The sequence below is a fragment of the Cyphellophora europaea genome, assembly GCF_000365145.1.
Source record: "Cyphellophora europaea CBS 101466 unplaced genomic scaffold supercont1.11, whole genome shotgun sequence".
Lineage (NCBI taxonomy): Eukaryota > Fungi > Ascomycota > Eurotiomycetes > Chaetothyriales > Cyphellophoraceae > Cyphellophora > Cyphellophora europaea.
The window spans coordinates 543855-557245 of record NW_008481799.1 but is presented as its reverse complement, the minus strand read 5'-3'; the positions used below and the strand labels follow the sequence as shown (position 1 = coordinate 557245).

The window sequence follows — 13391 nt, the reverse complement described above, 5'->3', positions numbered from 1 at the left end:
TGTTGCTCGTGGTTGATTTCATGGAGACATTCTCAACTATCTCAACGCGCCCGCTCGGGCTGCAACGTCTGCGAAATCGTCTCGGCTCACACCACTCCCCACACCTTTGTTGCCGTTGGCTTCCAGTATCATGGCTTTGAGGACGCTGTCATCCACGTCTTCCTTCAAAGTTTTGGCCACTTCTCGTAGATCCTGCATCGTAATCGGTCTGTCAACGCCTTTGGTGAAGAGCTTGAAGGCTTCATCAATTTGAACTTGCTGTGCGTGGTCGGCCTCTTCTGCAACGTCCGAGCCATCTTCGTCATCAGATTCGCTCCTTTGATCTTGATAGATGGCCGAGACCTCAAAGAACTGCTCAAACGTCACAATGCCCTCACTTTCAGGGTCAAGAATTTCCAGTGCTTCAGAAAGATCGGATGGTTTGAGTTTGAGTCCTTGTGCGGCGAACGCCTTCCTCACATCTTCCGTCCGCATGATGCCTTCCTTGTCCTGCTCATAGCCTGGCACATTCAAAGTGCGGAATGCTTGCCATGCTGACCGGATCTCAGCTTCCTTCTCCACGCTGATATTATGCTGCCTGGCCAACTTCGACCGTTTTGGTGGAGGCGGGCCAGCAGGCTTCACTTGTCGTCGTGGAGGCTAGGAGAGTCAGCAGATTGCAGGCTTTTTGATAGAGGCGGTACCATAGTCTCGTGCTCGTCGAACGAAGCATGCAGCACTCAAGCAATAGCGATGCATAGAAAGGCAGAGAATGATTGTGGCGATGACGTAGAGCGCACCGCCCGCTGTCTTCTTCCTGACAATCGCGAATTAATACCAACTATTGAGGAGCCGAAAAGGCGTCTAAATCGAGATTAGTCGAATGCCATGTTCTAGAGACACGAGGAGTGGAGGAAGAGTTAACAGCAGAAGAGGCGTAATGTCGTTGAATCGAACGGCGAGGCTGAGGCGAGGCTGAGGCGCTGACGTTCGATCTTCGCCGCCTAAGCGGCCACTTGACTCCCTTGTTGTCACTGAAGCGATGGAGCTTCCTATTGATCACTGATAGATCACTTCTTGACGTTCGATACCTCGCATCCGAGACTAGGGTAACGCCGGAGAGAAGCTATGGAAGTCGAATTATATGTCTATGATCTTTCGGGGGTGCGAGCCCCATCGCCAGGGATTGTGCTCTACTAACGAGTTGCAGGGGATGGCGAGACAATTCTCAATGGGGTTGGTCGGGCAACAGATCGACGCCATCTATCACACTTCCGTTGTCTTCAACAACGTTGAGCACTTTTTCGGCCAAGGCATTCATCGCAAAGTCCCTGGAACTACTCACCATGGTCGCCCCATGAAGGTGGTTAAGCTTGGCACAACCGACCTGCCCCTGGACGTGATCGAAGAGTTTCTGCAGTCGCTGGAGTCGATCTACACACCAGAGTCATACGACCTCTTCGTCCATAACTGCAACAACTTCTCTCAGGACCTAGCTATGTTCATGGTGGGGAAGAGCATTCCCGACGAGATCAGGAGTCTGCCCGAGACGTTCCTGCGGACCCCAATTGGTCAGATGCTACGAGGGCAGATCGACCAGAGCATGCGGACAATGACCCAAGCACCCGACGCTGTTGCGGGAGCGAACGCTCCTCGACCTCGAGCAAACGGCACAGCGTCTCACGCTCTCACCAAATCGACCGCCAATGGCACGACAAAGACGCCATCTGCGCCACATACGAAACCTACGTTTGTCAATGCATACAACCAACAATCTCAACCAGGCCAAGTCTACAACGTCACTGCCAGCTCTGTCCTAAATAATCTCTTGGCGAGAGCATCAAATTCCAGCGCCATCATCTTCTTCACCTCAGCCACTTGTCCACCTTGCAAGCTACTGTACCCGACCTATGACGAGCTCGCAGAGTCAACGCCCGAAGACAAATGCATTTTCATCAAAGTGGACGTGTCGCAAGCCTATGACATTGGCTCTCGATACTCGATACGTGCTACTCCTACTTTCATCACCTTCCTCAAGGGTCAAAAATGCGACGAGTGGAAAGGCGCTGACAATGCCGCTCTCCGAGGTAACGTTCGTCTCCTAATACAAATGGCATCACCTACGTATCGGCACCGGGATCTCAATGTGCCAACATTCAATCGCCTTGTGGAATCGCCTATCACATTTACCAAGACACCGCCCCTAGATAAGCTTACCGCAAAGCTCGGCCAATGCGGCACCGAGCACTCCGTGGCAGCCCTTGTCACCTATATCAGAACGCGCGACGCGGAAGGCATGGCTAATGCGGCTCTGCCCGACCTGCACGCTCTGAGCACTTTCATCAGCACCAAATATGCTTCAATCCCTGTGGACCTTCGCTTCGCTCTCATCGACCTCCTACGGACTGCAGCCATCGACCCTCGCGTTTCCTCTTTCCTCGCCTCAACGCCCACGATCCTGATGACGGTACTAAGCCGGTCTTCTGCGGCATGGCAGTCTGCACCATATCCTCTCCGCCTCACAGCCTGTCAGTTAGCATGTAATCTGTTTACCTCGCCGGTGTTCCAAGACTCTTTAGCAACTATGCCCAACAAGGTACGAGACCTCATCGAAGAGCTCGCCGCGGCTTGCGTTGTCGGAGATCAGGGAACTCCGAAAGTACAGCAAGCTGCTGCCGCTGTCATCTACAATTTCGCCGCTCTCAACCATAATGAACGTCTACAAGGCCGGCCGGATCGGTTTGTTGTCAGCGAAGACGTGGAGGCCGCCGTGGTGAGCAGCGTGTACGAGGAAAGCAAGGACCTCGAGTCTCTACGAGGGGCGCTCTTGGCCCTGGGCATGCTCGTGTTCACTGGAGAGGAAGGTGGTGGCTGCGAAGGGCTATGCGAGGCGATGGAAATGGGCGAATGTCTCAAGGGTAAAGAAGGGGTAGAGGCGTTCAAGGACACGAAAGGCCTGATTGGCGAGGTCAGACGGATTCTAGCGGGCAAGTAGGCTCCTATCTAAGAGTAAACTTAATTGGCGCATATGTAGTAGAATTAGACACCCTTGAGAGCCAACCATGCCGAGATCAAGCAACTTCAAAGTAGAAAGGTGAGAGGGTACCATTCTGGGGGAGTGGGGTATTATCCGGCGCAAGGCTCCGAGCTCGTGGGGGTTTGCATTGGGGATCCAATGTCACCGTTCTCGACACATATACCATCAATCCTTTGCAGTAATTGTGACGCTGTAATACCAGCCATACAGAGAGACAGCCGGAGAGAATGTCGGCTACTCCAAAGGTTCCATCCACGCGAATAGGATGGATAGGTACATCACCTGAATCCAGCAGCTGTCAATTGTCCCTGCTCATATGTCACAGGCCTAGGCAACATGGGCCTGGCGATGGCCAGCAACCTCCAGAACTACCTCGTCTCCATTTCTGGCCTTCCACTTGCGTACAACAACCGCACGATGTCGCGAGGCGAGCCACTAGCACAGCTAGGTGCCAAGCCGTACTCATCAGTCACTGATCTCGTGGCCAACTGCGACCTCATCTTCATCTCCGTACGTTTCCCCGACCAACAACTCCTCACAGACTCTCTCTGACAACCTGTGCCTCCAGCTCTCCGATGACGCCGCCGTAACCCAGACCATCACCAGCCTCCTCACTCAACGGCCCAACCTCTCCGACAAAACCATAATCGACACCTCGACCGTCCACCCCAACACCACCGCCCAGCTCACCACAGCCCTCACCGCCGCGCACGCCCACTTCATCGCCGCGCCCGTCTTCGGCGCCACACCCGTCGCGGAAGCCGGCCAACTCCTCTTCGCGCTCGCCGGTCCCACCGAGGGCATCACGCTCGCCAAGCCTTACATCGAAGCCTGCCTCGCTCGCGCCGTCATCAACGTCTCCGCCACGCCGCGCGACGCCACGCTCCTCAAGACGACGGGCAACTTCATCACCGCCGCGCTGGCCGAGACGGTCGCGGAGGCACACGTCTTTGCCGAGAAGGCTGGGCTGAATGCTCAGGTGCTGGAGCAGCTGATCGTGAGGAACTATGGTGCGTATGCGGGGAGTATCAGTGAGAAGCTGACGCAGGGGGTGTATGCGCCGCCGAAGGGGGAGCGGGCCAGGAGTGATATTGGGTTGGCGGTTAAGGATGTGGGGCATGGGGTAGAGAGTGCGAGGGAGGTAGGGTGTAGATTGGAGGTGGCGGAGGTGACGTTGCGGAGACTGGAAAAGGCGCGGGAATGGGGAGCCAGAGAGGGGAGGGCGTTGGATAGCAGTGCGGTGTATGGTGTTTTGAGGCAGGAAGTGGGGTTGGGTTTCGAGAGAGAGGATGTTCTTCAGCGACGAACAGATGCGTAGATCCGCTTCAGGACGTAGGTGCATATTCAGGCCGGTGACAACTGTCTCGCCATGTCGGTCACTGTCTAGCTCAAGTGTAGAGGCTCAATGTGACATGAAGACTCTACAGAAAGGAGAGCTCACGGCCCTTGCCAGCAAACACTTCCCACCAGAGAGCCTGGACCAGTACATCAAGAGTCTTCTTCTCCTTGGTACCCTCGAATGCAATGCAAAGTCCCTCATCGCTGGCCACTGGGCAAGGCTAGTCGTCGGATATACCGTGGGCGGAAGCGGTGTGGCAGACGGCGCAAGGATCAAAAGGGCTTATGTATTTGCCGAAAGACTAGGCTGCCCAGGCTCTCGGCAAGCATACGAGGATATATAGCGTATTCTTACCTCCTAGAAAGATCTTTAAAAAGGCGCTTCACCAGCAAACTCGGCTTGGTCTGTCTCTCTTCCCATTCACAAGCATGCGTGAAATACACTTCGTGGTCATAGGCGATTATCAGCAGGCTGTCAAGGATATCACGCTCGAAGCCGCTAGAGCGCGATCCCACGCTGCTCGTGTATCCCGCAAGCAGAAAGTGGCTGCACGAGCATCTCAGCAAAAACAAGCCAAAGGCCTCGTTACGACAGATGCTGGGTTACCTGTCGACTGCCAGCTACAAGAGGACGAACCGACTTCCGTTTCGTCGGCTCTGACGACGGGCAGCTACCACACCTGGAGATCTCGCCCTGAGACTTGGCAGATGTGTAAGCGCAAGTCGCAACGGCGTCTCACAACTACGGCATGGCAGTGGATCACTGGCACGAGTATCGACCCATTTTCTGTTATACCTGGAGCGGACATGGACACGGATTCGCGAGAATGGGAATTCCGTAAGATTTTCCGACAACTCCTACAGCTCCATTAGCTTACCCTAGCCATGCCAGTCGTCCGATGTATAGCACCAACGATTGCATCACTCAACCATGGACTCGGAGTATTCAATGTGTATGGACGGTGGCTCTTCGAGCAGATGGCGCAGTCACGGGTGCTCTTCCACGTCATCATGGCTTCAGCAAGGAGCACCAAGGATGTATTGACCGGCGTCGACTTCTCTACTGGTGTCTTCCTCCATAAGGCGAAGGCTCTCACTCTTCTCCGGAAGCAACTGATGGCAGACACACTTCCTCTCAACGACGGCTCGATCCTGGCTATGCTATTCCTTTCAATGCTTGAACAAGCAGTGGGCGATCAGGCCGCCTCGATCCTGCATCGATCTGCCGCAGCTAAGATGATCAATGTTAGACGGACACGAGGTACTTTAGACCCTGGGAGTAAGATTGATGCGATCATCGCGCAGTACGTCCGTTATCGCGGTCTATGGATGCGACTGACCCAGCGTGTAGATTCAATGTCTGGAATGCCCCACAAGTCTATCCTCATGGCTCGTATCTGCAGGTGAAAGATTCACCCAAATACGAAGCTTCTCATGGGGCGATAGAGCTTCCTGAAGGGTTTCAGCGGATCGCTGTAACGCTATCGATCGAGACCTGCCGTGCCATTGGCCAAATAGCAAATCGCCACCGCCAGCCAGTCCCCTTTCACCAAGATAGTCATTGGGAGGAAGCGCTATATGGCGACTTCAGGCAGGTTTGGCCCGCGCTCACTCTACCTGATACCCTCGACGGACCAGCGTTGGAGAAATTGATCTGTATCGCACTGATCCGGTACTCGGTATGTCTCAACCCAGACTCTGAAAGCATCCCTGCTGACTCTTCCAACAGTATGTACACCACCAGACTCCATTCCGTCCCTTTAGAAAAGCCTCCTTCACCCCTTTTCAGTGCCGAGTCAAGCTGACCGAACCCTTCCACAGCTTCAACACCATCATCCTTGGAAGACCACGAGCATGCATCTATCACAATCTCAGCACAGAGCTGCTCAATAAGCTGCCAGAAACAACGCCTCCGGTCAACGTGGACGAGCGTCACGCTCTGCTCTGGGTGTACTTGATGGCAGTCGATTGTTGGTTTATTTGCGACCATGCCATCATTAGCGCCGAGGCACTGTATCTGTTGAATCGAATGCGCGACGCGTTTCCTGAAGTCTCCGACTGGACGGCCGCCGATTTCGACAAGTTCGGAACGCGGTTCTTCTGGAGCTCGAATATCTCGAAGATCATTCAGAAGTACTGGGTGTGCCATGGGAAGTAGTCGCACCTGGATACTCTAGACAAGAACTGAAAAATTGATATGGAGACATGCGATGACGGGCTGCATGCGCCTACGATACGCATGATTTTTACATGACTGCTTAAGAAGCTGTGGGAGGATTAATATGTAACCATCTTGAAGAGTATTTCGCCAGGATAGCGTTCTTGCTAGTCCAGGCTCTGTCATCAATCTAGCAGCGACATTTCTTCCAAAGTGTTGAAGACTCTGTATGTCATTGAGTAGAGATCGTGTATCTCCTTCCCCCTACCCGAAAATCGAGCCACGACTATATCTATCTTCTTCGTATTCTTTTTTTGGACTCTCCGCTGCCCGAGGCCCTGCAGGTTCTGAGCCTCTCACGTTTCGTTTCGAAAGATAGATCATCTCAGACCTTTCGACTTGTGCGATCTGACTGCGCATCTGCAGCCAACCGCAGTCATTCAATGGACCCCCCCTTTCTCCTCACCACGGATGCCTCCCTTCCCATTCACTGAAAACACCGTGCTGGCCATCCTTGTCAAGATCCACAGCCAACCTACAGATCTCCAACGCACCCTCGCTAGGATGGCTCGCCATCGGATGGAACCCCGTCAGATTCGTGGACCTGAAGCCCGGCGAAACGATGTTGACTTTAAACCCCTCCTTGCCGAGCTGCACGGCGTACTGGGCCCCGACCATGTTCATGGCGGCCTTGGAGGTGAAGTACGGCTTGGCGTCGTAGCCGTGGAAGGGGCGGGAGGCGTCCAGGCAGTAGGTGATGGAGCCCCATTCGGAGGACGTGAAGAGCAGGCGTGGCTGGTCGGCCTTCTTCATCAAGGGGAGGAAAGCTTCGGTGACGCAGGCGGCACTGATGGCGTTGGTCTCCATGACTTGGCGCATGTTGTCGCGGAAGGGCACGCCGTCCACGGACATGATGCCGGCGTTGTTGATGAGGACGTCGAGGCGGCCGTGGTGGGCTTCCAGGTGTTGGACGGCTTTGGTGATGGATGTGTCGTGGTTGACGTCCAGCTCCAGGGCTTCGACGGAGGTGTGCTCCGCGAGTTTGGGGAGAGTGGCGACCGCCTTCTGTCCGTTGGCGTGTGACCGTGATGCGAGGAAGATGTGGAAGTTGGGCTGCTCGGTGGCCAGCTTCTTCACAATCTCGAATCCTATTCCTTGGTTTGCTCCGGTGACGAGGACAACCGCTGTAGCTTTGGACAGTAATCCCATTTTCGCAGCGTCGAATCTTTGTCAAGCTACTAGTCTGTAGTAAACTGTTCACTCCAGTGTGCTTGTAGTGTTCTTGTAGTGTCTGAAGAAGAGACATTTCGAGAGCAGGTCTCAGGGCTTTATATAACATTCCGAGCGGCCTAGGACTCACACTCTTGATCGAGCTCCGGGCATTATCTCCGTCCGTCCTATTTTCTGTTGACGTTTTATTTCTACATCAAGTGAGGATACATTGGTGGTATGGTTCTATCAGTGAGCATCAAACCCATATCCACAAGTCCCAAAGAGGAATACATAGCAGGACAATTTGCACTATGAAATGCAGCTAGTGCTTAGTTCGCGAGCTGGGTTCCACGGGTGGCGCCCTGCTGCGGCTGCGTTTGTCATCATCTCGAGTCCATATTCCAGCTCACAGATGCCGCAGCATGAAAACACTCCTCATTCATTGCTACTGAGTGTTACAGCCGAGCAAGGTCTCCAAAGCCTTGTGTTATCTCCGTATGTCGACTGCCAAAACAACATCAACGAAAGGAACAGTACCTCTCGGCCGGCTTCGTGCTGCGCGATCCATTGCCGGCTGCCTCACGTGCAAGTAGGTAGATACATTCCATCTAACGCCATGAACTAAACCGGACGCAGGCAGCGACGTGTCAAGTGCGACGAGACGAAGCCAACCTGTGGGCGATGCGCACGCTCTGGTCGCGTTTGCAGAGGCTACTACTCCACTCCCGAGCGAACTCCCGCTACGGGCTATCTTGTCATTAGCACAGGCCCCGGCAGGGACGATTGCAAGCGTAGCGCCCATAGAGCTTTTCAATTCTTCCGACAAGTTTATGTTGTCCAAATCTCACGCCAAACACGGCCCTTCTTCTGGGACGGTCTGCTCTTGCAGGCATGCCACACAATAGAGAGCATCAAGCACTTGGTACTAGCAGTATCGTCACTGGCTTTGCACCGGCTGGAATACCCTGAAGGTGATTCGGATTGTCTAAAGTTCCTGATTCATCATGGAAAGGCCATCTCACTGTTAAGCACTGCGCCGAGCCCAGATGCGGGGGTGCTTCTCATGGCTTGTACTCTCTTTGTCCTCTGCTGCAGACTCCAGAATCAAGAGTCTGCTGCCAGTCGGCATATACGTTCCGGAGAGCGGATTATTGAGACGTATCTTGATCAAAGAGATCGCGGGTACATCAATCCTGTCATCGAAGAGGTTGCATCTGTGTTTCCACATCTCGCCTCCACTCAAGTCTGAAGTCTTGTTCCGGGGCGTCGTCGCTCAGGCCCGAAGGTATTTCGAGGTATATCGGCTCTCAGAGAGAAGCCTGGGCTGTTTGAACACTTATGGGTGATAGAAGTTACTGAGCCTTGTGTATCAGGAATAATATCAAGAAGTCATAGCGCTATAGAGTTTATAACCACTAGACGACATAGCAATACTAGGATTCTAGGATCCCATCAACAACCACTCCATGCTACAGAACACATAGCGCATGTTTCAAGACCATAGCAAAGGTCAATGGTTGTTTGAGGCTGCAGCTTCTTCGTAGAGTAGTCCTCTCAACGATACTTACGAAGACTCGCAGCCATAGGCACAGCTAGGTAGAGTCTGCGAAGGTGTTTATACTGAAATCTCTGGCCGTAGAAGAGAGCTTTACCACTTATATTGCACAAACTATTCCTCGCCCGGAAGCTTTACTAGCTTTGGCAAGCCGAATTTTGTCTCTTGATTATTCAGACCAACAGTCCTCAGCCGGCAATGTAGTTGACCATCAACTGCGAGATGGGTGCACCCCCAGGACTCGGGTCGATGTTTCCTCTAGAAGAGGTTGACAGAGGGGTGATAGTTGCTGCTCAGCCGTGGTTTTAGCATTGTGTGATCAGCCGGCACCGTTGCTTTGGATCTTACTGTAGCAATTGAGGAATCGTCCCAGCTTTGTGCCCTCATCTTATGGAGTGGTTGATTCGTAGTGCGAGGACTTTATGAAGGCGCGGTACACTTTCGAAGTCTTTCCAATTAGCAAAAAGCCCCAGCTTGACTGATTCGCGACGCCGCATCGTACCCCGAAAACCAAAAGTACCTACTTTATGCCGGGCATCATCAAGGTCGCCACAAGATTCCAGGTCAACGTCCGATTATGCCAAGTAAAAATGCAGAGAAAGCGTCGAGAACTGACAGAGGTGAGTTGTAAGGCAAAGCATCATCTTATTGATACAAAGCACTATGATATGACATTGCTCGAAGAGAAGTAGAGATCTTTATGCCCTTATCACGTGGGTATCTACCAGCTTTTTCCGGTCCGGCAATGTACAATGGCTTTCATATCGTACAGCAACGCGTCTCGTCCTCCTCATGTCGATTATTGGCTTATTTGACGATACGCGTGACCAGCCCGGTGGCTACAGTTCGGCCGGACTCACGAACATTGAACCGAATTCCTGGCTCCATGGCGACAGCGTGGTGGAGTTTCATGACCATCTCGACGTTGTCACCGGGCATGACCAGTTTGGTCACGTCGTCGGTGCCCTCGGGCCACTTGAACTCGACAGCCTCGTCACCGGTTCGAATGAAGCACTGGGGCCGGAAGTTCTCGCCGAAACCGGCCTTGCGACCACCTTCTTCCTCGGTCAGAACGTAGAGTGAGACGAGAGCCTCCTTGTGAGCCTTGAGAGATCCGGGCACAGCGATGACCATACCACGCTTAATGTCCTCGCGACGGACACCACGAAGGAGAAGACCAGAGTTATCACCAGCGCGGGACTCGTCGCACGACTTCTTGAAGGTTTCAATATCGGTGACTTTGGTCTTGATGGGCTGTGCCAGGTTGCCCACAATCTCGACCTCGGAATCCTTCTTGAGCACACCTCGCTCGACACGGCCGGAAGCGACAGTACCACGGCCAGCAATAGAGAAGACTTCTTCCACGGACATCATGAAGGGCTTGTCGAGGTCACGCTCAGGAGTAGGAATCCATTCGTCAACGGACTTGAGGAGGTTGTCGATCTGGTCCACACCGATGTCGGGCTGCTTTCCTTCGATGGCGCACAGCGCGGAGCCGAAAATGATGGGAGTCTCGTCACCATCGAAGCCGTAAGTAGTGAGCAGTTCGCGCATCTCCATCTCGACAAGCTCCAACATCTCCTTGTCTTCGATGGTGTCAACCTTGTTGATGAATACCACGACCCTTTGCACACCCACTTGGCGGGCGAGGAGCAGATGCTCCCTTGTTTGAGGCCTGTCCCCGTTAGCCTGCACCTGCGGGTTGTGGATTTGTCTTACATCTGTCCATCACCAGCAGCGACTACAATAACAGCTCCGTCCATGTTTGCGGCACCAGTAATCATGTTTTTAATATAATCAGCGTGGCCCGGGCAGTCAACGTGGGAGTAGTGTCGGTTGGGGGTCTCGTATTCGATATGAGCCGTCGAAATGGTGATACCACGCTTGCGCTCTTCAGGGGCTTTGTCGATGGAGCCATATTCGAGGTACTTAGCGAAGCCCTGCTCGGCTTGCCGCTTGGTGATGGCGGCAGTAAGGGTGGTCTGAGAAGGTTAGATGGGTCCAAATTTGTCGAAGTTTTGCTCACCTTTCCATGATCAACGTGACCAATGGTACCTGTATCCTGTCAGCATCGGAAAAAATTCTCGATTGCCGTCACCGCATACCGATATTCACGTGAGGCTTCGATCGCTCGTAGACAGCAGCATAGTGTCGAGCGGCCAATCTGTCATGGCCAAAGGCTCTGAGAACGGGATTGCCGCCGTAGGTTTTGGTCGCTAACCGCGAGGACCGCAGAAAGTGTGTGACGGAACGATTGAAAGCCATCGCCGACGCCGCAAAGAAACGAAGGGATGAAAGAGGGGAGATGGGAGAGAGAAGAGAGCGATGCAATGGTCGCAGGAGAGCTTCGACGCGAAAGTCGAAGGTCGCATGCACTTTTTGAAGAGCTCGGAGATATGTTAATCCGACTTTTTGGGGCGGAGAACGTCAGTATATTCCAATAGTATAATGATTCAGTCTCCCAGTATCCTCCCAAGCTCGAGAAGTGTTCTAAGCAGCACGAGCTGCATGTCTACATGTCTCAATGCTTTTTCGGCCCAGTCTCGCGAGTTCAACGCAATCTTGCGCGCCAGCGCGTTGCCCACATCAGTCTTAGCGAGAAATCTGACCACTTCAGGAAGCTCTTCGAAACTTGTACTAATTGGAATGAAGTGCAGCCATGGCAAAAGCCGGTCATCATGCCATTCTTGAAACACAGTCTGCTTTAGTACCACTGAATTGGTGCGCAGCAAGCGGTGATATCGACCACTGAAGCTGTTGCCGTCCAGGTCAAGGAGGAACTTGTGCAGATGGATTTCGCTCTCTGGATCTCTTAGCTCCTCGACTCCAATACCGAAGACGTTCTTCTCCTCTTCACAGATGGCGCTCTCACATTGCCCGGTTGTGCCAGTGATGCGTACCTGGACAATGTCGGCAATCCCGTCGGCCGTTGAATTGTACGTTCTCCATCCAGCTGACGTTGCGTACTTGAGGAGCTGGATCGGCGATGATGATCCGTTGCTCAGCATGAGGGCGAGTCTCTGACGCTGCATATGCATCCAATTGTCGTCTTTCGCATATCCACCGGTCGCACTACCTGTCCAATATAACGTTGACGCTTTGTCTTCCCACTTGACGGCATCGGAAACCTCATTACCTCCCCAGTAGTGGGGACTGGGGAATAGAATGTCGCTGAACACGCTCGGTTTTGCTTGCGACATAATAGGTACAGGTAGGTGTGTAAGTTGGAGATTCGCCGGAGCGAGTAGGAAGCCTTCCTGCTTGTGCAGGTCGCAGCTAGAGCAGACGTCTTTGCTTTTGGCCAAATCCGTGATCATCTCGATAGCCGGCTGTTTCAGTGCCTCGCATACAACGGATCTGGCCGGAGCAATGGGCTCACATCCTAGCTTGACCGACGGCCAGACATCTTTTTGCGCCAGGTCGGAGAACAGCAATGTGCCTGCGGGTGTCGCGTCGCTAGTTACCTTTGGAATGACGACTTTTGGCTCATCGTAAACGTTCATGACTGCCGTCATGTCTGGTAGGAGTGCCAACCAGTCCCACGGCAGGAAAGATCGCATCGAGTTAGCGAACCAGGATGGCCCAGACCCAGCTTCGGCCGAAAACTTTCCTTTCCGTATCTCATACCTGAGCAGCTGTTCCGGAAGTTGACTCATTGCACGATCGACGAGTCGCCGAAGCTCCTCGCCCGGAACCTTGCGGAAAGGCGCCAGAGATTCCATGATCGTGTCAAATTCATCAACGAGCACAAACTCGTTCTGTCGGGCCAGTTCGAACCACTTGTCGAAGTTGGGCGGAGGTTCTAAGCTGTATCTCCTCGTATATTCTGCCGTAGCTGCCTCAATACTCTGCGACTGCCGACTGAGAAGTCTCACGAAGTTCTGCTCGGCTGCCGCGACGGCGGCTTCGAGCGGATGTACTGCATTCTGTGGATTCACAGAACTATAGACATCAATGATCCCTCTCTGCAGGTTGGAAAGTTGCCAGTACGAAAGTACGATAAGCAGCACGAGGATCAGCAAAAGGCGCGGCTTGCGTGCCAAAGGAAGGGATCCAGATTGGTTCCATCGCATCATTCAGCAGTCCTGTTTGTTCTCAGCCGGAATGAACAC

At 53.3% G+C, this 13391-nt stretch overlaps 7 protein-coding genes across 7 annotated transcripts; 3 read left to right on the top strand and 4 right to left on the bottom strand.

The window, feature by feature from the left end:
- Positions 1-36: 36 nt before the first annotated feature.
- On the bottom strand, positions 37-686 carry HMPREF1541_09876 (uncharacterized protein; the record flags this gene model as incomplete). The annotated part of the gene is made up of 2 exons (XM_008714548.1): positions 37-639; positions 684-686. 2 exons carry the CDS (start codon positions 684-686, stop codon positions 37-39), a joined length of 606 nt encoding a protein of 201 aa, XP_008712770.1.
- Positions 687-1210: 524 nt separating this feature from the next.
- HMPREF1541_09875 (uncharacterized protein) lies at positions 1211-2974 on the top strand (the record flags this gene model as incomplete). Its single annotated transcript, XM_008714547.1, has 1 exon — positions 1211-2974. The coding sequence occupies one exon, from the start codon at positions 1211-1213 to the stop codon at positions 2972-2974; it is 1764 nt and encodes a 587-aa protein (XP_008712769.1).
- A 378-nt stretch (positions 2975-3352) lies between these two features.
- HMPREF1541_09874 (uncharacterized protein) lies at positions 3353-4334 on the top strand (the record flags this gene model as incomplete). Its single annotated transcript, XM_008714546.1, has 2 exons — positions 3353-3526; positions 3585-4334. The coding sequence occupies 2 exons, from the start codon at positions 3353-3355 to the stop codon at positions 4332-4334; spliced, it is 924 nt and encodes a 307-aa protein (XP_008712768.1).
- A 449-nt stretch (positions 4335-4783) lies between these two features.
- HMPREF1541_09873 (uncharacterized protein) lies at positions 4784-6512 on the top strand (the record flags this gene model as incomplete). Its single annotated transcript, XM_008714545.1, has 4 exons — positions 4784-5192; positions 5247-5658; positions 5706-6033; positions 6084-6512. The coding sequence occupies 4 exons, from the start codon at positions 4784-4786 to the stop codon at positions 6510-6512; spliced, it is 1578 nt and encodes a 525-aa protein (XP_008712767.1).
- Positions 6513-6974: 462 nt separating this feature from the next.
- Positions 6975-7721, bottom strand: HMPREF1541_09872 (uncharacterized protein; the record flags this gene model as incomplete). The annotated part of the gene is made up of 1 exon (XM_008714544.1): positions 6975-7721. One exon carries the CDS (start codon positions 7719-7721, stop codon positions 6975-6977), a length of 747 nt encoding a protein of 248 aa, XP_008712766.1.
- Positions 7722-10086: 2365 nt separating this feature from the next.
- Positions 10087-11544, bottom strand: HMPREF1541_09871 (elongation factor Tu, mitochondrial; the record flags this gene model as incomplete). The annotated part of the gene is made up of 4 exons (XM_008714543.1): positions 10087-10954; positions 10999-11261; positions 11306-11334; positions 11385-11544. The coding sequence occupies 4 exons, from the start codon at positions 11542-11544 to the stop codon at positions 10087-10089; spliced, it is 1320 nt and encodes a 439-aa protein (XP_008712765.1).
- Positions 11545-11732: 188 nt separating this feature from the next.
- HMPREF1541_09870 (uncharacterized protein) lies at positions 11733-13352 on the bottom strand (the record flags this gene model as incomplete). Its single annotated transcript, XM_008714542.1, has 1 exon — positions 11733-13352. The coding sequence occupies one exon, from the start codon at positions 13350-13352 to the stop codon at positions 11733-11735; it is 1620 nt and encodes a 539-aa protein (XP_008712764.1).
- Between the last annotated feature and the right edge of the window lie 39 nt (positions 13353-13391).